This window comes from Arvicanthis niloticus, chromosome 9, assembly GCF_011762505.2.
Source record: "Arvicanthis niloticus isolate mArvNil1 chromosome 9, mArvNil1.pat.X, whole genome shotgun sequence".
NCBI classification, from domain to species: Eukaryota; Metazoa; Chordata; class Mammalia; order Rodentia; family Muridae; genus Arvicanthis; species Arvicanthis niloticus.
Genome location: NC_047666.1, coordinates 78,999,352 through 79,025,026, shown reverse-complemented (window position 1 = coordinate 79,025,026; position 25,675 = coordinate 78,999,352). Strand labels below are relative to the sequence as shown.

Below are 25,675 nucleotides of genomic sequence, written 5' to 3'. Positions count from 1 at the left end.
AATGGAGTGTTTGGTGAGAATACGTCACATATTAGAAAGATTTCTGTATTTCTAAAAATATTTTTTAGCTATTGTTCTGACTTATTTGTAGGCCTTTTGTATGTAATTATCCAAATCATCTCAGAAAACACAAGTGTCTACAGTTGCTAATTCCAAATAACACAGTAATTTTCTTAATGTCTTGTCTTACATGATGGATTCTTTCTCTGCTTATCTGTTGAACTGCATTTGCAGCATCTCAACTATTTACATGATATGCACTAGCTTTTTTAAATCAGCATGACAAAATGCTTGCAAACAACTTACAGGAAGAATGATTTATTTGGTTTGTGGTTTCAAAGGTTTGGCTCTTTTATGGTGGCTACAGCATGGTGGTGACCAAAGAATCCAGAAAAATTCTTCATTTAGGTTAGCAGACAATCTCTAACTGTTAAAGGGCTCAGCCATGCTTTAGATGTGTGGAGGTCAGAGGACAGCTTTCAGAAGTCTTTACTCTCCTCTTCTGTGTGGACTTGACAGAGGTAAGTATGTATCATTCTTACTTCAGGATGAAAAGTTTGACCATTAGAATCATGAACTTCTATGGTAACTGAAAGGATGCTAGTGCAGATATGGATTGGCATGATGAACTTTATATGTGTGTGTGTATTTTTTCAGGTGTATGAAGTCTGAAGAAAAGTCACTTGGAGTTGGATTACATGCTTTTTGCATAAGAATATTTGGTATGAAAACTTACCCAACATATCAGATGTATGTTAAGTGCTTAGTAAACAAATTACTTTTCTCTGAATAAGAAGATAGCAAATATCTTGTCAACCCAAAATAGAACTCTCACCATAAATGGAATAAGGTTTTATTCTGGAAGTGACATAACATGGGACCACAAATTCACATCTTTCCAACATCATGTTACAATACAAGGGCAGTTTTATGATGTTTATACTTAGAGAATGAAAGTATCCAGGAACTAGGTGCTTCTTGAATATATTTGTGGGAATGTCAGGTATAATGGTTATAGCAAAGCAAATAGTTCTGTGCTGTAGGCTTGATGCTATCTGATGATGTTCTTAGTGTTTGTGTAGGTCGAAGTTAAAGCTAGACATCACTAAAGGCTTCATGCAATAGTCATATGGATATATGATCAGACACAATGATGGGGCAATGGATAATCAATAGAAGATAAAGGTAATCTGTCTCTGGATCAGCAATATCCCAAATGTCAACATTCAGAAAGTTTCATCCCCTTATAGCATCATTAACATGGATGTTCTCTGCCCATTTCACCTGACCTTCAGTTTACAAACTTTTGTGTTTGGAACTGGCTACTTGTAATTAGTCTGAGAATGATGAAGTAACTGAAGAGATGAAAAGTGTTGCTGGGCAGTGGTGGTGCACACCTTTAATCCCAGGACTCAGGTGGCAGAGGCAGGAGGATTTCTGAGTTCAAGGCCAGCCTGGTCTATAGAATGAGTTCTAGGACAGCCAGGACTACAAAGAGAAACACTGTCTCCAAAACCAAAACAAAAAAAAAAAAAAAGAGAAACAAAGAAACAAAGAAAGAAAGAAAGAAAGAAAAAAAAAAAGAAAAGAAAAGAAAAGAAAAGAAAAGAAAAGAAAAGTGTTTCTGCTTATCTTTAAAGACCTTACCTAAACTTAATTATACCTTTCATATTTTGGTAGATTTAAGAATAAATGTGGAGGAACTGGTTTTGTTAGTTGGGTGTACAGAAAACCATCACATTTAAAAATATATTTGAGAATATACGAAGTCAAAAAATGCTGCTTTTAGGATAATATACACAGCTATCATTTGTGTGATTCAGAAACTTTAACTGATTGTTCCTAAAAGTAAGCTTAGTGCATTTGATTCATAATTTTTATACTGATTTTTTAAAAGGGGAAATTGAAGCATTTCCAAATACAAATTACACACCTTTCTTTTTCCTTTTGTTCTTTCAGTGGGATGGTGTTTTTGTTCTTGTTTTTATTGTGGTTGTTGTTAATTTGTTTTTGTTTTTCCTTTCTTTCTTCATTGTAGTTGGCATTCCTGCACCAATTTACTTTGGTGCTTTGATAGACAGAACTTGTTTACATTGGGGAACTCAGAAATGTGGTGTGCCAGGGTCATGCAGGATGTATGATATAAATAGCTTCAGGTAAGTATAACTTTGAGACTTACTTTTGTAGCATAAAATTCTTACATAATGTTCCTTTTTCATATAAAGCATTGTTTTGGGTGATAAACTTATATAAAGCTTCATTTTCAGAACGCTATAGCTATATAACATATATTTTAATACTTCCTCATTGTTTCTAAAGTGCATGATGCATATACACAATTCCTAAAATCACTTCAAAATATTTTAGAAAGTGAGCAGTTATCTGCCCAGAGGCCCTGGAATAGCAGAGAAGAGATGCAACTTGAGCTGAACTAGCATGGTTGAAGTCTAAAGTTATACAAGGCAGCAAGATTCAGAGACCTAGCACAAGGGTTCTGCAGCAGGGAACAGAATCCCTCAGTTCTTTCTACCCTTCTGCCTATAACTCCCCCTGGCAGAGGTGGGGATGACAGAGTCCCAGCACATCCATGCATCATGGATTCTGGAATTATAGCTCCAGGAAAGTTCACAGCCCTCTCATGCTTGCAGCCTGACTCATTGAGAACCTCTAATCTGGGTCATATCATACAGTTTTACAAAATGTACCTGATGCTGTAGCCAGTAAGTATCTTGAAAAGAGACCTGGTATCTAGATTTCACTGTTGGTCAAATCTCTGGGAAACCCAGAGATACCCTACTGGACTTAATGTTAGCAGCCTCATTAACACAACTTGGCTCAGTAAAGTGATTATGCTACAAGCCTGTTGAGAGTGTCACAAGTGGGATGATGTGATAACTGGAACCATTACTCTCAAGAACTAGGAGACCAGGAAACACACCCTATGATATCAGGGTGCATCCAGTTGTGTGTAGTTTATGCTGCTGCTTGGAATAAAAGCAGTTACTTACATGGCTCTCACCACTCTCAGTGCAGGCAGTTGGCACTAACACTCTAGTCAAAGAACTGGGGGTTCCATGCTGCCCCACCATCAGTGGCCTTCCCAGGTTTATCTTGAACCAGGACTCTGCTGTTACCTTGTCTTGCCTTTTAACCCAGGGAGAAATCTTGTTTGCTGCAGACTACATTGCTTTGTCTTAAGTGTTTATTGTTAGGAGTGGCTAAGATCCCATTCCCTGACTGGTATACCCACAGTAACAGTGTGAAAGGGCAGAAGTACTTTTGTCTGCATATCTGTGTGTGTCACAGTTCTAGTGGCCTTGACATCCACAGGATGGTGGATTGTATCCAGAATTGTGCAAATTAACTCTTTTGAGCAAACTAACTCTTCTTCCTTACCTTGATTTTGTCAACATCTTTTATAATAGTTGCAGGAAAATAAACTAAGATATTTGTTAATATATTATCCACTTAGAAAAAAGCTTCAATAATATGTCTAAACTATTATATCTGAAGTTTTAAGCATCTTTAGTTATATACTGTACTTATACTTTTTCTCTACCGAAGTAGCTGTGATCATTTTCTCTATTCCTTTTGTTTGCTTGTTTTTATTTTGTTTTTCAAAACAGGGCTTCTCTGTGTACAGACCCAGCTGTCCTGGAACTTAGTTTATAGTCCAAGTTGGCCTTGAACTCACAGAGATATGTCTGTCTGCCTCTGCCTCTGCCTCCTAAGTGCTGGGATTAAGGGGGAGGACCACAAAGCCATGTCTTCATTTCTCTATTTGTATGTGCTGAGGGCTGGCCCCAGTGGGTCTTTTTTCTTCTTGATTCCTCTTGAGTCAGCAGAGGTAGAAGAGAGAAGGCATGGTCTTATGAGATATTTAGGGTTGTGTAATAATAATAATAATAATAATAATAATAATAATAAATTATTTAACTATCTTGAGACCCTTTGCTACAGTAGGTGATACTCCTGTCTGAGTTCCTCTTAGGCCAGAAGCTGCAGTCTCTGGCATTTTCATCTTCTCAGGGGATTAAGCAGTTGATTAATAGCTAGAGACTTTTCCCTCTTTTCCAGATGTCTCTTGCAAGTCAGGCTAAGGGGAAGTTTGAAGTAATAAACTTCTATTACTAAATCAGAAGAGAGTCACACTTAGAGAAGGAAAAACCTTTTTCACAAGCAAATATGGGTTGAATTTATATAAGTTCACATACAGATTCATGCATATACATTCTTAAATCTCCATTCAAATCAGTTGGGCCCAGCTTTTAGACTATCTCATAATTACATACTTACACACTCACATCCATACTTACATATGCATATGGAACAAAAGACCAAGTACCAGTGCAGAAACAACACACTCATTCTGGATGAACAATGAGCTTTAATCTTTGTTGCATAGAGAAAGAAGAAGCTTCTACTATTTTAATGCTAAATGAATTAAAAGCAAATCTGAAAGAAAAAAGCTTTGTTCTCTTTAGTAAGACTAAGACTGCCTTGCCATTAAGAAAAGATCAGTCATTCTGGATTTCTGATGGGGTTGAAAACATATAGCTATTGACCTTAAGAGAAAAGATTTGAGTGGATGGTCGTCAGCTGACATTCATCCTAAAGCCAGGTTCAGAACTAAATGTTTTAGTTAGAATAGATGACAGAGGAGCTGGTTAGTCAACAAAAGGATGGACTGGGTATTAGGACTATCCTGTACCTCACTGGTACAAATTGGCATAATTATGCTCTAATTGTATTTTGAGAGAAAAGTTTCATTTTAACAGGAGAGGTGATGTGTAGGAGGAGCTAAGGTAGGAGGAGTACTGAGAGGAAGAAAAGGAGTAAGAAGAGGAGAAGAAGAAGGAGAGGAGAAGCTAGGTGATGAAAGAAAGAAAGAGGGGGGAGACAGGGAGGCAGATATTCATGTATCTCCACCAGTCAAAGATAGTTGTTATATCTAGGTTGGTCAGTGGGTTACACCTCTGATTGAACAATTCCAAAATTATAAAGCCTATGATTAACATTATTTTAAAAAAATGTATAAATGCAAAAAGGAAAAGGGGGCATGGGATAGGGGTTTCCTAAGGGGGGTGGGGGTGGGGGAATGTGGATAGGGGATGGCATCTGAAGTGTAAATAAAATATCTAATAAAAAAATAAAAAAATAATAATAAAAAAAGAAAAGATCTATTTTGTCCCATGGTAAGGAGAAGGCTGCCTGCTTCTTCTGCTCAATCTGCAGCTTCTTTTTTCCTCTTTCTGCATTCTGCATATTACCCACTTAATTTTTAATGTTGCCTTATAATTTCTAAAATATTCCATTCCACATTTTCCTTCTAATCTTTCTCTTTCCTCCTGCTCTGATGTAAAAATGCTCTTACTTCCAATGCCTTCTTTTCTAAGTTCTTCTTCAATTATGTCTAAAAAAGTTTTCTTCAGTTCTGCCTCCTCTTTTTTCTCCGCAGTTATATATCGCTCAGAATACATGATCACATGGCAAAAAGCTCATCCTAAGTTTACACATAAATTTGAGTCATAAATTGAACAAGAACTTTACAACAGCCTGCATATCCATGAAGAGTAATTATCTGGCTAAACATTCATCACCTGTCACCAGCTCTGTAGGTTCATGGTGAAATAAAAACCATATTTGTGACTGAGGTATTAGTGATGTTTTGTATGGATAAACCCAGTAAATATTTTATCTTCTGTCATTTTCCCCTGACATTTTTCTTCAAAGCATAAGTGATCTTTAATAATATACAAATTTACATTCCCTAAACACATTAAGATTTAATACAGATTGGTTCTTTTCAATAGGCACATTTTCCTTGGATTGGATGTAGCACTGAAAGGATCAAGCTATCTCCCTGCATTCTTCATTCTAAGACTTCTCAGGAAATTTCAATTCCCTGGGGACATGGACTCTTCTGAAACTGAACTTGCAGAGATGAAGCTCACAGAGAAGAAAAGTGAGTGTGCAGATGTTCATAGAAGTCCTATGTTGGAGAATGATGGAGAACTGAAAACTAAGCTGTAATGAGTTTTCTACTGGCCTGTGCAAGGCCATGAACAGAATGTACACTTGACTAGTTACAAATCATGAGATATTCAATAAGAATACGTATGTTTAAGAACCTCAAAAATTATTTTTACCCATGATAAAACTAATTATTGATAACATTTTCAGGAGGCTGGTATAGGACTTAAGATTTTCCTAGGACAGACTTCTATAGAGACACTACACTGACATTAAAGCTTTCTTCATTTGTAAAGCGCATTCAGTATTATATCAAGTGAAATAATGTGTTTCTTATATTTCTTCAAATAGCTTTAATATCTATTCCTTAAACACTCTTTAATTATGTTGAATTTATGTTTTGATGTTGAGGATATTTAGAGCTGAAAATACGCATTGTGGTTGTTCCACATAGAAATAATTATTCTTTCTATGAACAAGATGTGTGCATATGTCTGTATCTCAGTGTTATTAACTTTTATTAATTTTAGTCATGACGGTTCTGAGATTCGACTTTTTCCTCATGTGTCATCTCCTGTTTTTAGTTCCTTCTTTCTTTACTCATGTCACCCCTTTGATTATTTAAGTTTATATCACTGAAAAACCTAATCAGATTATTAAAAATCACATTGCATATGGTGTTGGACCTATTTTTTCCTAGCAATTCAAAGCTGGTCATGAAACTATTTTTTTTTTATTGAATATTTTTTATTTACATTTCAAGTGTTATCCCCGTTTCCAGTTTTCTTTCCCTTCCTCTTCTCCAGCTTCTATAAGGTGTTTCCCCCATTCTCCCCCCTACTTCCACCTCCCTGACCTGGCATTACCCAGCATCGAGTTTACTCTGATCCTAGGGCCTTTTCTCTTACTGATGCCAGACAAGACCTTCCTTTCTCCCATATGCTTCTGGAGCCATGGTTCACTCTTTGTATAATATTTAGGTGGTAGTTTAGTCCCTGGGTGCTCTGGGGGCTTTGGTTGTTGATATTTTTGTTTCTCCTATAGGGTTGCAAACCCCTTCAGCTCCTTCAGTCCTTTTTTCTAACTCCTTCATTGGGGGCCCTGTGCTCAGTCCAATATTGGCTGCGAGAGTCCACCTCTGTATTTGTCAGGTTCTTCCAAAGCCTCTCAGGAGACAGCTATATTGGGCTTCTGTCAGCAAGCACTTCTTGTCAACCACAATAGTGTCTACATTTGTTGCCTATATATGGGATATATCCCCAGGTGGTGCAGTCTCTGATCCACACTTTGTCTCCATATTTCCTCCCCTGAGTATTTTGTTTCTCCTTCTAAGAAGGACTGAAGATCCACACATTGGTCTTCCCTTTTCTTGAGCTTTATGTTGTCTGTGAATTTTATCTTGGGTATTCTGAGCTTTTTGGCTAATATTCACTTGTCAGTGAGTACATACCATGTGTATTCTTTTGTAATTGGGTTATCTGACTCAAAATGATATTTTCTAGTTCTAGCCATTTGCCTAAGAGTTTTATGAATTCACTGTTTTTCATAGCTGAGTAGTACTTCATTTTATAAATATACCATATTTTCTGTGTCTATTTCTCTGTTGATGGACATCTGGATTCTTTCAGTTTTTGGCTATTATAAATAAGGGTACTATAAATATAATGAAGCAGGTTTTCTTATTATATTCTGGAACATCTTTGGGTATATGCCCAGGAGTGGTATACCTGGGTTCTGAGGTAATACCATGACCAATTTTCTGAGGAAGCACCAGAATGATTTTCACAGTGGTCATACCAGCTTGCAATCCCACCAACAATGGACGAGTGTTTCTCTTTCTCCACATCCTTGCCAGCATCTGCAATTGATCTTATTTATTCTGGCTGGTGTGAGCTGCAATCCCAGGGTTCTTTGGCTACATTTCCCTGATGACTAAGAATGTAGAATATTCCTTTAAGTGCTTCTCAGCCATTTGAGATTCCTCAGTTGAGAATTTTTTGTTTAGCTCTGTACACCATTTTTAATAGATTTTCTGGAGTCTAACTTCCTGAATTCTTTGTATATATTGGATATTACCCCTCTATTGGGTGAAAGAAACTATTTTTAAAAGCATGTATTTGAGAAAGCTTGTCTTTTCAAAGGCCCTTTGTGGAAATTGTGTTGTATCTCAGGATTACAAGGTTTGCATAATATATGTGAGGCATTCAGTTAAGATCCAATTTATAGTAAAATACTGACCAAATAAAATAAAATAAAATAAATCACAAGTGAATGAAATATAATTGTTATTTAAAGGCTACTTTGTGATATTTAGGGGGAATTTTTGGCCCACTGTTCACTTTATTCATGTATCCTCAGAGCACATAGTGGAAGCAACTCATAGGATGTAAGCTCCGGACTTCATGTTGCCTGGGAATTAGGAAGAGAGAGATGGAAGGGGCCAAGAATCTAGTATCTCTTCCAAGGGTTTATTATTTGGGCCCCAATTCCCCTCTAGGCTCCATCGTTTAATATTTTCACATTATTTCACAGCATATTTCACAGCATTCAATAACTCCTTGCTGACAACTGAGATTTTAAGACATTGGCCAATGTAGGTAATCCAAACCCAAAAACCATAGCAAAGAGAAAGCAGACAACCTAACTGTAGAGCTTTCTAGAGTTATCTGCTAATTGTTATGACTTCCTGAATTAGTGTGTATTGCAAAAGAAACATTTCATGGAGATGGAGAGACAGATCAGTAGTAATGAGCATGTGCTGGCCTTGCTCAGAATCTGAGTTTGGTTTCCTCCATCTACATAAGGAATCTCACAACCACTTGTGACACTACCTCTGGGTGATGTTCCCTTGCTTGTCTACATAAACTAACACTAACAACATCAAAATAACAGAAATTAACAACCACTTGTAATTAATATCTCTTGACATCAAAGGACTCAATTCTTCAATAAAAGACACAGGTTAAGAAAATAGATACAAAAAGAGGACCCATCATTCTGATGTATACAAGAAATGTACCTTAGCAATAAAGATAGATATTACCTCAGAGTAAAGGGCTGGAGAAAAGATTTCCATGCATGTGGACACAAGAAGAAAACTGGAATAGTTATTCTAATATTTTAAAAAAATGTTATGCCAACCAAAATTAATCAAAAGAGACAGAACAAATCATACTTATAAAAAAAATATACCATGACAAAATCTCAATTCTGAATATATATGTCCTAAATGCAAGGACAGCCACATTCATAAAAGAAACACTTAAACACTAAAGCTTAAAATATGCGTTGAACTCTACACATTTATAATTAGACACTTCAACACACCATTCTCACCAATTGACATGTCATTCAATCAAAAGTAAACATAGAAATAAGGAAAATAACTGTTGTGGGCTGGAGAGATGGCTTAGTGGTTAAGAGCACCGACTGCTCTTCCAGAGGTCCTGAGTTCAATTGCCAGCAACCACATGGTGGCTCACAACTGTCTATAATGGGATCCGATGCCCTCTTCTGGTGTGTCTGAAGACAGTTACATTGTACTTATATAAATAAAATAAATAAATCTTTTAAAAAAGAAAATAACTGTTCTTATGAATCAAATGGACTTAACAGGTATTTACAGAACATTTCACCCAAACAAAAAGAATATGTATCTTCTCAGCACTTCATGAAACCTTATTCAAAATTTTGACCAAATACTCAGTCAAAAAGCAAGCCTCCAAAGATGCAATAAATTGAAGTAATACCTTGTATCTTATTATGGATTAAAGTTGGACTTAAACAACAACAGAAGCATGAGAAAGGCTACATACTTATGGAAACTGAATTACTCTCTACTCAACGGTATCTGGGTTAGAGAAGAAATAAAGAAAGAAATTAATGACTTTCTAGAATTCAATGAAAATAAAGCATAACATAACCAAAGTTATGAGACACAATGAAAACATTGCTAAGAGTAAAGCTCATTGCACTAAAGTCCCATATAAAGAAATTAGAAGATTCTCATACCAGCAATTTAACAGAAGCCTGAAAGATCTAGAAAGAGAAGCAAACACTATAAAAAGAATTAGAAGGCAGGAAATAATCAAAACCAGGGCTGAAATCAATCAACTAAATACAAAGAAAATAAAGCTAATACCAATACTTCTCAAACTATTCCACAAAATAGAAACAGAAAAAATACTAACTAATTTATTCTATGAGGACACAGTTACTTTGATACCTAAACAAAACAAAGACCCAACAAAGAAAGAGAACTTCAGACCAATTTCACTTACTGAATAGTGATGTACAAATACTCAATAACATTCTCAAAAATGAAATCCAAGAGCACAACAAAGCATCATTCATGACAATCATGTAGGCTTCACCAAAGGGATGCCTGGATGGTTCAATAGACAAAAATTCATTAATGTAATCTTCGATATAAACAAGTGAAAAGAAAAAAGTTACATGAACATTTCATTAGATGCTGACAAATCATTTGACAGAATCCAAGAACACTTCATGGTAAATGTCTTGGATAAATCAGGAGTTTATGGCAAATACAGAGAATAATTAGAGCATTATTTAGTAAACCAATAGGCAACACCAAATTAAATAATGAGAAACTTGAAGCAATCTCACTAAAATCAGGAACAAGACAAGGCAGCAAATTCTCTTTTTCTATTCAATTTAGTACTTGAAGTTCTACCCAGAGCAATAACACAACTAAAGGAGATAAAGGGAATACAAATTGATAAGGAAGAAGTCAAAGTATCACTATTTGTGGATGATAAGATAGTAGATATATATGTGACCCCAATAATCCTACCAGAGAACTCCTAAATCTGATAAACAACTTCACCAAAGACCCTGGATATATAATTATCAGAAAGAATGCATGATAGACAGGAGCCTAGCATGGCTGCCCTCTGAGAGGCCCAACAAGGAGTTGAATGAGACAGATGCAGATACTTATACCCAACTAATGAACAAAAGCCAGGGACACTTGTGGTTGAATTAGGGAAAGGCTGGAAGAAGTTGTGGAAAAGGTCAACCCCATAGGAAGACCAGCAGTCTCAATTAACCTGGACCCCTGAGATCTCTCAGATACTGAGCCACCAATGAGGCAGCATACAATAGCTAGTATGAGGCCCCTGACACATTTACAACAGAGAACAGCCTGGTGTGGCCTCCGTGAGAGAAGATGCAGCTAAACCTTGAGAGACTTGAGGCACTCAGGAGTGCAGAGGCCTGGCAGGGTAGAGTAGTGTTGGGATATCCTCTTGGAGATGGAGAGGAGGAAGAATTGGATAAGGAACTGTCAGTGGGTGGACTGGAAGGAAGATAAGGACTGTAAAAAATAATGAAAGATAATTTAAAAAGAGAGAGAATCAACAAGATAGAAAAACCCTTAGAAAAACCAACCAAAAGACAGAGAGATAGTATTTAAATCCAAATGGATGATTTTCTAGATAGATACCACTTATCCAAGTTAAATTAAGATCAGGTAAAGTATTTAACCTCCAAAGAAATAGAAGCAATCAGTAATATATCCAAACCAAAAAAATAAAATAAAATAAAATAAAATAAAATAAAATAAAATAAAATAACTAAAGCCCAGGGCCAGGCAGTTTTAGTGCAGAATTGTACCGAACTTTCAAAAGAGAGCTAATAGTAATACTCCTCAAGGGATTCCACAAAATAGACAGAGAAGCCACTAAACAACTCTCCGAAGTCACAGTCACTGTGACTTTTATCTAGAATCCATCATGGCTTTATAGTACATGGTGAAATCATCTCATAAAGATGACCTGCTAGATTTTTATCTTTTAGATGGCTCCTGGCAATTTCCCATACTCATTAATCAGTAGGATTTACATAGTGAAAATGTCCATCTTAACAAAAGCAATTACAGATTCAATGCCTTTCCCATAAAAATCCCATCATGATTCTTAACAGAACTTGACAGACCAATTCTCACCTTCATGTGGAAGAACATATAACTCAAGGTAATCAAAACAATCCTCAGCAATAAACAGACTTTGGAAGGAATCACCACTCTTGACATCAATCTGTATTTACAGAGCAATATTAATAAAAATAAATGTTGTTGCTATAGGAACAGACAGACTGATTAATGTTAGTAAATTGAAGACCCTAAAATAAACCCATACTCTATGGACATTTGATCTTACAAAGAAGGCAAAACCACACAATGGAAAAAAGAAAGCATGTTCAACAAATGGTGTTGGTCTAACTGGATGTCTACATGTAGAAGAATGAAAATATAATCATGTCTATCACCCTGCACAAAATTCGAGTCCAAGTAGATCAATGACCTCAACGTACATTCAGACATACTAAATCTAATAGAAGAGAAATTGAGGTATAGTCTTGAACTCATTGGTACAGGAGACAACTTCCTGAAGACATACTGATTATGCAGGTTCCAGGATCAACAACTGATACATGAATAATTATAAACTGAAAATCTGTAAAACAAAGGACACTGTCATTGGGACAAAATAGCAGCCTACAAATTGGGCAAAAGATCTTCACCAACCCTTCATCTGAGTAGGGCTAATATTAAAAATTTAAAAAGAGCTCAAGAAATTAGACATCAATAACCCAAATAACCTTATAAAAATGGGGAACAATGTTAAAAACAATTCTCAAGAGATGAATATCAAATGGGTGAGAAACACTCAAAGAAATGTTCAAAGCCCTTAGTCATGAGTGAAATGCAAATCAAAATGACTGAAATTCTACCTTATACCTGTCAGAATAGCTAAAACAAAACACTCAAGTGAAAGTCTATGCTGTTGAGGATGTGGAGCAAGGAAACACACCATCTTTAGAATGGCAACTAGTACAAATTTAATTGAAAATGAATCTGGTGATTTCTCAGAAAAATGTCAATATTTCTACCTCAATATACAATATTCAACCAATACCCAATAACTCAACACTGAGTAATCAACACACTCAATAATACTCCTGGGCATATACCCCAAAGTTGCTCCACTACACCACATATACATTTGATTAACATGCTTTTAGACCTTTGTTAATAGCAGCTTTATTCATAACATCCAGAAACTGGAAAAAGACCTATATGTTCCTCAAGTGAAGAATGGAATAAGAAAATATGGTATATTTCCACAATCGAATACTCTCCAGGTCTTAAAAACAAAGATATCACTAATTTCATTGGCAAATGGATAAAAACCTAAGAATATCATCCTGAGTAAAGGTAATATTAGCTAAGACTCAAAGCAGTGGGGATATGGAACTTGAAGGGGCCACCTCCTGTAGCCAGACAGGAACTGTAGGAGAGTGATTGGGATACAAATTCATCCACATAACTTTGGACCCAGATTTTATCCTGTCTACAAAAAATACAAAGACTGGGGATAGAGCAGATACTTAGGGAATTGCCAAACAATAACTGGCCCAACTAGAGACCCATCCCCATGTGCAAACACTAATTTCTGATACTAGTAATTATACTTTGTTATACTTGTAGACAGGAGCCTAACATGGCTGTTTTCTAAGAGTTTTCATTTAACAGCTGACTCAGAAGGATGCAGATACCCACAGCCAAACAATTGATGGAGTTTGCGTTCTCTTATGGAAGAGCTGATACAAGGACTGAGGGTACCAAAGGTGATAGGAACTACACAGGAAGACCAACAGTGTCAACCAACCTGGTTTGCTAGGGCCAACAGATAAAGAGCACACATAGGCTGGACCTAGTCCCCAGCACATATGTAGCAGATGTGCAGCTCAGTCTTCATGTGGGTTCTGAACCCACATTGGAGCAGAGGCTATCTCTAAAGCTGTTGCCTGTCTATGGAATACGTTCTTCTAGCTGGGCTGCCTTATTTGTCCTTGGTGAGAAAGGATGTGCCTAGCATTGCTGAGATTTGATGTGCCAGGGTTGGGGTCATGGGATGCCCAGGTCAGGGGATCCTCCCCCTCATCAGAGGAGAAGAGGAGGAGAGACAGTGGGGCTGTGCAAGGGAGGATGGAAGGGGGAGCAATCAGGATAGAAACTGAAGAGATAAATGAAAACATGTTAGTTTGTGAGTCTGAATGACAAGCTGTGTATGAAAGAACAAACATCTGACACCAGTGCTTTTTCCTGTTAGGTACTATGGGATTCAACTAACAGCATTCTTTTTTCTAATTTTGGGAGAAGAATCAGAGTTTGAAATAAAATAATATCAAAGTGTTGTATAATAGCAACAAATAATGAAATAAATGGAAAGAATGAAGAAACCAAAACTAAAGAATAGAATTACAGTCAGTATACTACAGGCTCGAGCAGACCAAAGGCAGGGACAACCTCAACAGCTCTTTGAGAGATCCAGAATGTTCATCAGAGGGTTAAGATAACAACTTTCTGTTAGTTGAACTAAGGCCAATCGTGTTCTATCAAGGGAAGATTTATTTTGCTCATGCTTCCAGATATTTTAGGCCATGATCACTCAGCCCTGCTGCTTTGAACCTGTGTCTATTCAGCACATTGGTGAAGATGCTGTTGTCACACTGTCTGCTCTGGTGGTTTGAGCAAGTTTGGCTTCAGTAGACTTATATGTTTAAAAGTTTGACCTATAGAAAGTGGTGGTATTAGGAGATGCCTCATTGTTGGAGTAGGTGTGGCCTTTTTGGAGGAAGTGTGTCACTGCGGGGGGGGGGGTTGGGAGTTGAGTTTTCCTAACCTCAAGCTATACCCAGTGTCACAATGTCCTTCTGGCTACTCTCAGATCAAGATGTTGAACACTTGACTCCTACTGTACCATTTCAGCCTGCACAATGACATGTTTATCACCATGAAGTTAGAAGCCAGCTCCAGCTAGATGTTTGCCATTATGAGTTGGCTTGGTCATGGTGTCTCTTCACAGCAATAAAACCCAAGCTAAGATACCTGTGAAGGAAATAGAGAGTGATGGACAAGACCAGAGGCCTAGTATTTGTTACAAGAACTGACTGCCATGGACTCAACTTCCTAATTCTTGGCCCCTTCTCTTAATTCTTAACCCTTCCCACCAGATGTCAACAGCACCTCGCTGAAGACTAAGATTTTAAGACACAAGCTATTGGAAGAATAGTCCAAACCAAAGCCAATAGCACACAGAAAGTAGACAACCCAGCTTAAGGGCTTTCTGCAGCTATCTTCTAGGCTGTTATGATTTACTGAATTAGTCAGTGTGTATTATAAAGGTAACGTTTCATTGAGATGGAAAGATGAGTCAGCAGTTAAGAGCATGTGCTGCTCTTTGCAGGATCTGCAGTTGGTTCCCTGTACCCATATTAATATTCTCACAGCCACCTGTGACCTCACCTTTGGGTGATCGGATACTTATGACCTCACAGATATGTACCTGTACTCACATGCATAAATCCAGTGCCTGGAATTCACCCTTATTAAGATGTACTTTTATTTCACAAGCAGAGGTCCTTGCTTGATACTTCTTAGTGGAAAAAGGAATCAAAAAAATACATCGGACTGAAGTGTTTGGAGATTTCCTCATGGTGCCCATGAGTTCTAGGAAGGCGGGTTATTATTCTGAGCTTTATTACCATCAGGGCATGATCATGGCACAGCAGAGAGATGTGGAGGAGAGGAGCAATGGAAGAGGCAGAGAAAAATAAATTAGTTCTCCATTTAGAATTGTTATATGTCTAAATTTAGGAGAATTTATAATATTTTATCAGTTGTTAAGCTTTACTGTCAAGGTAACTAACATTGTGAGAAGGTAAAAAGTCAGGTTCAAAGACAGAAACTTGAAGAAATGCAAAAGAAAAGAGAGGTAATAATTTTTTTTTGTATTCTGTAGCCTGGAATTGAAATTCATAAGTTAATATTTGATGGTATGGGTTTGTTAACACAGTTAAGTTCATTATCATAGGAATTACAGAGATGTCTGCAAGCTAGTAAATTCTTGTCCCTGGGCCACTGTGAGAGTAGGCAGGAAGAACAAAGGCCTCCACATTGGCCTTTCAATTTAATTTTTGTATGTGCTTTGAATTTTCCTCAGTATAAATAAAATATGATTACTTTTTTCATCAAAACTAGGTATACATTCAATCAAGATTAAAAGTACTGGGGTTTTTATTAGAAGAAATAGTCCATCCTTCAATTCAGGAGAATCTGTCTTGTTATTGGTAATTTTTGGATTGGTTCCTAGAATGGTTAATTTGGGTGGAAAGGTTTCAGTGGTCACCACTGTCTGAATAAGCACCTTCCTTTTGATTATGCATGATTTTAGAATCCAGTAGAAAGCAATCACAGTGTCTAATGCATACAATAACTTTGAAAAGTTTGCCACACAGTGTATACTATAGCAAAGTATGAAAGGTAGCTGATGCATTTGCATGACTCTGCTTACTCTCCACTCCGAGCTCTACCTCAGTGGGTGTGTGTGTATGGGGATGTCTTGTATTTCCAGAGTTTTGATACTGTGGTTTTTATATCCACTTCTGTTGAACCTGGCCGTAGTGTCAGTTGCAATTAGAAGAAACTAAAATTTCAACATTTTTCTTTCTTTTTGAAAAAATATTTTATTAGTTATTTTAATTATTTACATTTTAAATGTTATCCTCCTTCACAGTTTCCCCTCCAAAAATCCCCATCTCACTCTCCTGTTTGAGTGTGCTAACCCCCACCCCCTGCCACCCACTTCCTCCTTACTGCCCTAGTATTCTCTTATGCTGTGGCATCAAGCCTTCACAGGACCTATTACCTCCCCACCTACCCCTTGATACCAGATAAAGCAATCCTCTGCTGCACATGCAGCTGAAGCCATGGGCCCCTAAATGTTTATTTGGTTGGTGGTTTAGTCCTTGGGAGTTCTGAAGGGTTCAGTTAGTTGATACTGTTGTTCTTCCTATAGGGTTGCAAACCCCTTCAGCTCCTTCAGACCTTCTCCCAACTCCTCCATTGGCATCCCTTTGCTCAACATTTTTCACACTTTGTACTTGTGAGTCTAAGTACAAAACAGAGAAGAAGCTGTTGAAATAGGTCAAGAAAAGATTGACTGACTTTCTGTGAGGTATGGGATGCCCTATGTATCTGATCTGTGTGGCTAATATACTTGATTCAAACGTTTTCTGCAAAGATGTTGCTAAAATATCCTCCTTCAAAGGAAAGTCTTGCACAAAGGACAGAGCCACTGAAAGAGAATGTAGCATTCTATTTGTCAATCTAAAAGATAAAGGGATTGGAAGGTAATTTGTAAACCAAAGACCATTCCAAAAGAAATAAGGATACCTTCACTGAAGCCCATCTGTGTCCAAACAACACAGGCCATGGCTTACTATGTACATTTGCAACTGTACACTGAAGAGAACTCTCTTCAGTCACACTGGGGAATCTGTAGAGCTAGCCCAATGGTTCAGATTTACTGCTTCTGCCTTGTGAATCAAAGCACACTCTGAAACCAGGTCATAGTTTGCTTGCACGTGTATCAGATTCTAGCTATCTGTGGTTTGTTTGGATGATCATGTATAGGCAGAAAGATATGTCAAAAAATGTCTTGGAAAGTGCTGTGTTTAAAGATGTCATGTAGTGTCATGTGACGACATATGGACGTGTCAGAAATCATAGCAAGATTGTGTTCTTCTGGACAACCTCTAAGTAACCCTTCCCAAAAACACCGATAATTTTTGGTCTTCAGCTGAAACCATGGAGAACTAAGAAGGAGCACAAAAAGAAGCCCATAAGTTGTAGCTAGCCTGAAGACATAATGACCTTTGAGGGAACCACTGCCTAATGGGGCCGCTAGAAGTATCAGAATTTGAAATAAAGAACACAAAGTGTTTAATAGCAAGAAATAATTTTGGGAAATGAAAAAATAAACAAAATCAAAACCATAGAAAAGAATTAAAATTGGTTCTCTGATTAAAGCTTTTTAAAACACACATTTCCTATTAAAATGTTTATTGTGCACTCCAGGCCTGGAGGACTGGTTCTATCCGGTCTGGGCCTGAGCACTAAACAGATCCTGGGCAGCAGCTCTGCCCCTAATCTCAAACAACCCAGAGGAAGTGGGGCTCCTAGGTGCTCTAACCTAGTCTCTATCTTAGGTAAGCAGACAGCACCGCCTGCCCCAAACAGGGAGTAACTGGGACCCACTAGGACCTAGGAAGTCACTCCTGGCCAGGAGCACTGGTTCTTTCCTCTCTGCACCTGAGCACTGAGCAGATTTTCAGCCCCAGCTCTTACCCTAGTAGTAACAACCACCCCACACAGTTCTGATACAACCAAGATAATAGGAAAAACAGGCTCCAGTCAGAGACAGGCCAGGTAGCACTAAGGTGATCAGGATGGCAAAGGCAAGCACAAGAACATAAGCATCAGCAACCCAGGGTACTTGACATTGTAAGGCCCCCATGAAGGGAGACCTTACCCAAGCCTCAGGAATTCTTGGCCACCCAGTAACTCACAAGACACCAAACTCTATGCAATCAGTAAGAGGTATATTTTTATCAGCATGCTGAGGTCAAGACCCATGACCCACACAGGGGCAGTGGGGGTCTGACCCCTGGGCTTTGGAGACAGAGGGAATTTAAAGCCAAAAACCACAACTCAGGGGGCAAACCACAACCCAGGGGGAGTGAAGGAGACTTATTGGAGAGTACCTGTGGAAAGCCCCAGCCCATTATTCAGTTTGTGACAGAATCTAAGAAACAGTCATGGGGAAGATTTTGTATAGGCTAATCTCAAAGAGACTATTTGTATTTAACTATCTATCTTGTGGTCAGCCAAGTTCCTGAAACATAGAGCTCATGACCAAGCTGACCTGCACTCTTGGTACTGCTCAGCTTGCTAGGAGTTTCTGAAAAAATTTTAACCCACTTTTTCTGATGGAAGAGTTCTAATCATAGAACTAAATTTTAGCATCTTTATAATCTAGATTTTTTTGACCCTGTAAGGCATGGTACTGTTGTGGTAACATTAAAATCTGATCAGCACTTATTTTTTTTTAAGAAAGGTAACTAATCTATTTAATATATAGGGGCCTATAATTAAAGCTCTTTTCACATGGAAAGCATGAAACTAAGTAGAGATGTCTTTGACTTTTACTGCTGTGGAGGTGGCAGGAGCACCAGTTATGGTCCTTTCTAGTGAGGCTCAAAGTTCTTGACACAGTGGGGGCAGATGAGAATAGCATCTCAAAACTGGAACTGATGTGGCACACTTAGATCTCCAGTCCCATAAGCTTTTTTTTTTTTTTTAACTGCTCCGAGACCTCATGTTGAACTACCTCAAGTGTTTTCATGTGGGCAAAGAGGGATTTAGAAAGAACAACATCAAAATCATATACTCTGCCTGTTTCAGTAAGTGGTGGAGACTCCACACCCCACATAAAATCTTATAAGGTGTTAGCTTAAATCATAACTTGAAACAAGGCAAAAGGAAGGAGGGCTGTCCAGTCATTTCCAGCCGGTCTCTAAGACTAATTTAGTTGAGCTCTCTTTAATAGTTTTATTTTAACATCTCTAGCAGTCTTGAGCTCTGGGGTCTGTAAGCACAATGTAATTAATCTCTAGTTGTGTGGCCAGTCCCTGACTTACCTGGGCAACAAAGGTGGGTCCAATGTCAAACCCAATTATCTTGGGTATTTCAAACCTGGGGAAGTTTTCTTTCAAGATCTTAGCCACCATATTGGCAGTCTCAGTGTTTGTAGGAAAGGCTTCTACCCAGCCTGAAAGAGTATCTATAAAGACTAACAAATATTTGTTATCATATTTAGCAGGTTTAACTTCCGTGAAGTCCACTTCTCAGTAGGTCCCAGGTTTGTCTCTTCATAGTCTTTTTTTCTGGGGGACATCTTGAATACCCAGCGTTAGTCAGGACACAGGCCTCACAGGTTTTTTTACTACTGCTTCAGCTACATCAGATAAGTTCAACACATAAAATTGGGAGGACTTTACCAAGTTCTTCAGGTGTTTAGCTCCTAAGAGCTAAACAATGTAAATTTGTCACATATCTTTGTCCTTTTCTCTGTGGAAAGATTATTTTTAACATGGACATCAAGATATTTTCTAGGACTTTCAACAGTCAGGATCACAGCTCTTTGAGCAGCCTTTTTAGCAGTCAAATCTGCCATCTGATTTCTTTTAACAACTGCATCTTGAGTTTTCTGATGTCCAGGACAATGAATTATGGCCACTTTTTTAGGCAAATGGATGACCTCGAGGAGGCTCAGTATTTTTCTTGTTCTTAAGGTTTTTTTTCTGCAGAAGTCAGCAGTCCCCTCTGTCTGTAAATTGTCCCGTGGCAGTGGTAAAAGCATATCTGCTATCAGTGTTTTTTTCTGGCAGGCTGCTGGCTCAAAACACTTGTTTTCTATCTATCACTGCTGCTCCCACCACCCATTCACATTTAATCACACAGCTGCTTCCGTCCATATACCAGTTCAGACTTCCTGGTCAAGATTGGTCTTCTGCTAGAATGTCAATAGACAGGGGAGGAATCATCAGTTTTCATAGTCTTTTTTTCTGGGCGAAGGGTTCAGAATGGCCAGGATGCAAAGATCACCCTTTTGTGTGGACATTAGTCATCTATCAGTCAGGGGGCTGCTGGATAATGTTTTCAAGGGAGTGGGGTGTCACAACAGTTATCTGCTCTCCCAGAGTCAATTCAAGCAAGGCCACAGCAGCAATGGCTTTCAGACAAGTAGGCCATCTGCTGGCATCTAGGTCAAAAGCCAGCAGTGTCTAGGAACTCTCTCATTTGTCTTAGTACTTTGTAGGCCTTTAAGAGTGGTGGATGTAGTCAAATGTAGTGCCTGGCTTCTTTACCAGTAGCAGAGGGGGGTGTTCCATGGCGACTGGCAAGACACCAGAATGTCTTGTTGTAACAGTCTGTGAATGTGAGGTCTAATTTTTTCTCTGGCTTCATGACTCATTGGGTACTGCCACACTCCAATAGAGGAAGTGCTAGTTTTAGTCCAACTTTTGGAAATTCTGTTAACCATTTACTAATGGGGGGGGGGGCTTCTTGTAGTTTTTGAAGCTCATGGAGCCATTACTCACCTTCTAGTTCTAAGGCCAATATCATAGAGGTAGGGGTTCTCTCAAGACACCCCTGGTCCTGTCTGAGTAAACTTTAACTTTGTCTCTCCCCAACAAAGTCATAAGGCACTCAAGAATAACCAGACTGAGACACTTGTCTTTTTCTCAGATCAACAGTTCATGAAGTAGTCTAAGAATATTGTTTCTGCCCAGTTGCCCCTATGACTATGGTCTTTTTAAAAAATTTTCTCAATGATTGTTTCAGAACTGAATATTCTGTTCCAGTATCCACCAGAATGTCCAAAGCGATCCCTTCCATTCTCAGGGTCCCCTCTAGTCATCTTCATTGAGAGCCGGAATCTTAGAGGTCCTGCCTTTCTTTTTTGGACAGTCTAGAGCCCAGTGTATATATATATAATATAATATATATATTATATATATATTATATATAATATATATATATAATATATATAATATAATAATATATAATTATATATAATATATAATATATATATAATTATATATAATATATATAATATATATATATATTAGGCACACTGATCTTTTTCTAACAGATGTCTTTGTATCTCTCTGTACCCATTTGGTATTCATCTTCTGTTGCCAAGGTTCCCTGTCTGTCTAAGCCTTGTCTTTTCTCTCTCTCTATCTCCTACAACTATGGCCAGTATTTTAGTCTTCAGTCTCTCTTTTGTGGTATACTTTTTCTGTCTCTTTAACTAAATCCTGCAGGGTATAATTCTGTAATCCCTCTATAGGCTGTAACTTCTTACCTGTCACCAGAGCTGGTGGGGTAAATTGTCAGCTCCTCCCTACCTGTAGCTGTGTCCCAGCCTGGTTGGTTAAGGGGGGCTTTTAACAGGATCCTTTCTCATTCTTCTGTAGTAAAAAGAACCTGTAAAACTGCTGGCAATCATCCCAGGAGGGCTGATGGAAAAACATTAAAGACTTTTTCAGTCCTGCCAGAGTGGCAGGGTTATCTGAAAAGGAAGGGTGATTAATCTTTCAGTTTGTTGTGTGCCTCATTCTGTGGAGGACCAGGGTTCAGGAGCCTGGCTTCCTCCTTCTCACCCATGGTGGTGGATCATGGACCATGTCCTGCCACAAAGTAATGTATGGCTGTTGATTGGGATATGACCCTAGTCTTTCTAGAAAAATAATAGCTCTAACTTAAAAAATAATAGTCAAGTTAAAAGTCTCTTTTGGCAGCTGGTCAACATCAAAAGTCTGTCACAATCATTTCTGACCACAAGTTATGTGGTCTGGTTCTAACTTCAGTCTAATAGTCCTAGGTTAAACTTTAGTCACAGCCTGTCCCATCGTCACAAATAACATAAAACCCAGACAAAACATATACACAGAAAGATAAACAAAAATCTGTCTCAATCGTGAGTGACAGAGAGAAGGGAATCCATGTCCTCCCTGGAACCCAGTGCCTGCCAGGAGGGATTCCATGTCCTCTATATCAAGAGAACCACTGCGTTCTCCCTGGCACCAAGATGGGAATCTCTCAGGGATCCCTGAGAATTCCTTCCCTCCTGGGAAGTCTCACAGCTCTGCAGCCAGTGATTTCATGATCACATCTGCTAATCACTCCATTCGTCTCCTCCTGAGACAGAAATGGCTGCAAATAGCTATAAAAACCAAAAGTACTTTCACAAACCCAGCTTACTGAGACAGTGCAGACAAGAGAATGGGTCCAAAATACAGAAACCACAGAAACAGAAATCTTTTACTGAGACAATATAGAAAACAAAATTGGCCAAAAACATAGAAATCATATCTCCAAGTGGGTTCTTAGAGCTTAGGGTGGTCTCACTTTCCCGGTCAGGGAACCAAAAATGTTAGGCTCCCATAAAGGGAGGATCTCACCCAAGCTTCAGGAATTCATGGCCACCCAATAACTCACAAGACACCAAACTCTACGCAATCAGCAGAGGTATATTTTGGTCAACATGCTAAGGTCAAGACCTATGACCCACGCAGGGGCAGTGGGGTCTAAACACAGGGCTTTGGAGACAGAGGGAATTTAAAGCCAAAAACCACAACACAGGGGGGGAAACCACAACCCAGGGGGAGTGAAGGAGGGTTATTGGAGAGTACCCATATAAAGTCCCAGCCCATTATTCAGTTTGTGACAGGGTCCAAGGAACAGTCATGGGGAACATTGTGTATAGGCTATTCTTAAAGAGCCAATTTGTACTTAACCATCTATCTTGTGGTCAGTCAAGTTCCTAAAACAGAGAGCTCATGACCAAGCTGACCTGCACTCTTGGTACTGCTCAGCCTGCTAGGAGTTTCTGAAAAATTTTCACCCTTTTACCACCATTAGAACCTAGTTATCTCACACAAGAAAGTCCTGAATTCCCCATATTATTAGGAAAGCAAGATTCAGATTTAAAATCACGTCTAACGATGATGGTAGAGGACTCTTTAGAAAGGACATAAAGAACACTCTCAAAGAATTTGAGGAGAACACAGGTAAACAGGTAGAAGCCCTTAAAGAGGAAAAACAAAAATCCCATAAAGAATTAAAAAGAACACAACCAAACAGGTGAGAGAATTGAACAAAACCATCCAGGACATAAAAATGGAAGTAGAAACAATAAAGAAATCACAAAGGGAGACTACCCTGGAGATAGAAAACCTAGGAAAGAAACCAGGTGTCATAGACACAAGCATCACCAACAGAATACAAGAAATAGAAGAGAGAATCTCAGGTGCAGAAGATACCACAGAAAATATTGACACAACTGTCAAAGAAAATGCAAAATGCAAAAAATTCTTAATGCAAAATATCCAGGAAATCAAGGAGACAATGAGACCAAACCTAAGGATAAATAGGTATAGATGAGAGTGAAGATTCCCAACTTAAAGGGCCAATAAATATCTTCAACAAAATTATAGAAGAAAACTTCCCTAATCTAAAGAATGAAATGCCCATAAACATACAAGAAGCCTATAGAACGCCAAATAAACTAGATTAGAAAAGAAATACCTCCCATCACATAATAATCCAAACAGCAAGTGCAGAAAATAAAGAAATAATAATTAATGCAGTAAGGAAAAAAGGCCAAGTAACATATAAAGGCAGACCTATCAGAATTACACCAGACTTCTCACCAGACACTATAAAAGCTAGAAGATGCTGGACAGATGTCATACAGATTGTAAGAGAACATAAATGCCAGCTCAGACTACTATGCCCAGAAAAACTCTCAATTACCATAGATGAAGAAACCAAGATATTCCATGACAAAACCAAATTTACACAATATCTTTCCACAAACCCAGCATTACAAAGAATAATAGCAGGAAAGCTCCAATACAAGGAGGAAAATTATACCCTAGAAAGAGCAAGAAGGTAATTGTCTTCCTGCAAATCCAAAAGAAGATAGCCACACAAAGATAATTTCACTTTTAATAACAAAAATAACAGGAAGCAACAATAACTTTTTCTTACTATCTCTTAACATCAATGGACTCAGTTCCCCAATTAAAAGACATAGGATAACGGACTGGGTATATAAACAGGACCCAGCATTTTTCTGCCTACAGGAAACCCACCTCAGTGACAAATCAGACTCTATCTTCAAGTAAAAGGCTGGAAAACATTTTGTCAAGCGAATGGTCCTAAGAAACAAGCTGGAGTAGCCAGTCTAAGATCTCCAGCCCGAGAACACAAAGGGAGGAACTCATGGCTCCACCTGTAGAGGTAGTTGAGGGTGGCCTTGTCAGGCATCAGTGGAAGTGGACAGCCTTGGTGCCTAATAGTTTGGATTCCCTAGTGTTGGGGAATTCGTGAGCAGAGAGGCAGTAATTGGAGAATGGCGGGAGCATACTCTCATAGAATCTCCCAGAATTATATAGATTAGACATGACAGAGGCAAGCCGCCAGGAGACTTCCACAGCTGAAAAAGTTATCAAAATTTAAGGTACCTTTTGTTATAATTCTGTCAATTAACACCGCAATTGTCTCTCTCCACCCTGTTTACCTTCCAAATGGTTCTCTTTTAGGCATTCACTATAGACCTACTCTATCTTTTTCATTTCCCCTCAGTGTATAAATGATTACCTCCTTACAGCCCATCCCTCATCAATAACTAACCTGACACTGCCTCATTCCTCAATATTCTCAGCTCCATGTGTTATCAAATATCACTTTGAGAACTTATATCTGGTCTCCACAAATCACCTATCTTAGATTCTCTCTCTCAACACCTAAATATCTTACTTTGCCCATCTCTACTCCTTATATCTCCCTTGAACAAAATCCAAAGTGCTTTAAATTTAAGTCTTTCTCCTTTCCTTCCCACATTTTTACCTTGCAGATCAAATAAAGACCTTTCCATCTTTATACTTCTCAAATACATAAGCACTTTCTAGAACCCATCATGTCATGAGTCTCTTCAAAACTCTAAACAACACCATCCACAACACCATCTACAACTCTTTCTGCTCTGTTCATCTCTAAATCTATTAAACTAATTACAGGAGTCCCCATCACAGTCTATTCCCACAATCTATATCTCTCTCAGCCTGTAAGTTACAGAGGAACCCCATTTCTTTAACTGACTCAGATTCTAGTCCTATAGATTTCTCTTCTCAAAAACTTGCCACATATATTTCTTTCCTGTACAGACAATAATTGCCTCAATGACACACTCCTTCA

General features: G+C 38.3%; 1 protein-coding gene across 2 annotated transcripts in view; it reads left to right on the top strand.

The window, feature by feature from the left end:
- LOC117715210 (solute carrier organic anion transporter family member 1A5-like) overlaps window positions 1-7,312 on the top strand; it is a 44,628-nt gene extending 37,316 nt beyond the window's left edge. For both annotated transcript variants that reach the window (XM_034511904.2, XM_076940768.1), the window contains 3 exons: window positions 658-722; window positions 2,039-2,156; window positions 5,814-7,312. In XM_034511904.2, the coding sequence (XP_034367795.1) occupies window positions 658-722; window positions 2,039-2,156; window positions 5,814-6,033 (403 nt within the window). In that variant the 3' untranslated portion in view covers window positions 6,034-7,312. The remainder of the gene's footprint in view (window positions 1-657; window positions 723-2,038; window positions 2,157-5,813) is intronic.
- Window positions 7,313-25,675: the final 18,363 nt, after the last annotated feature.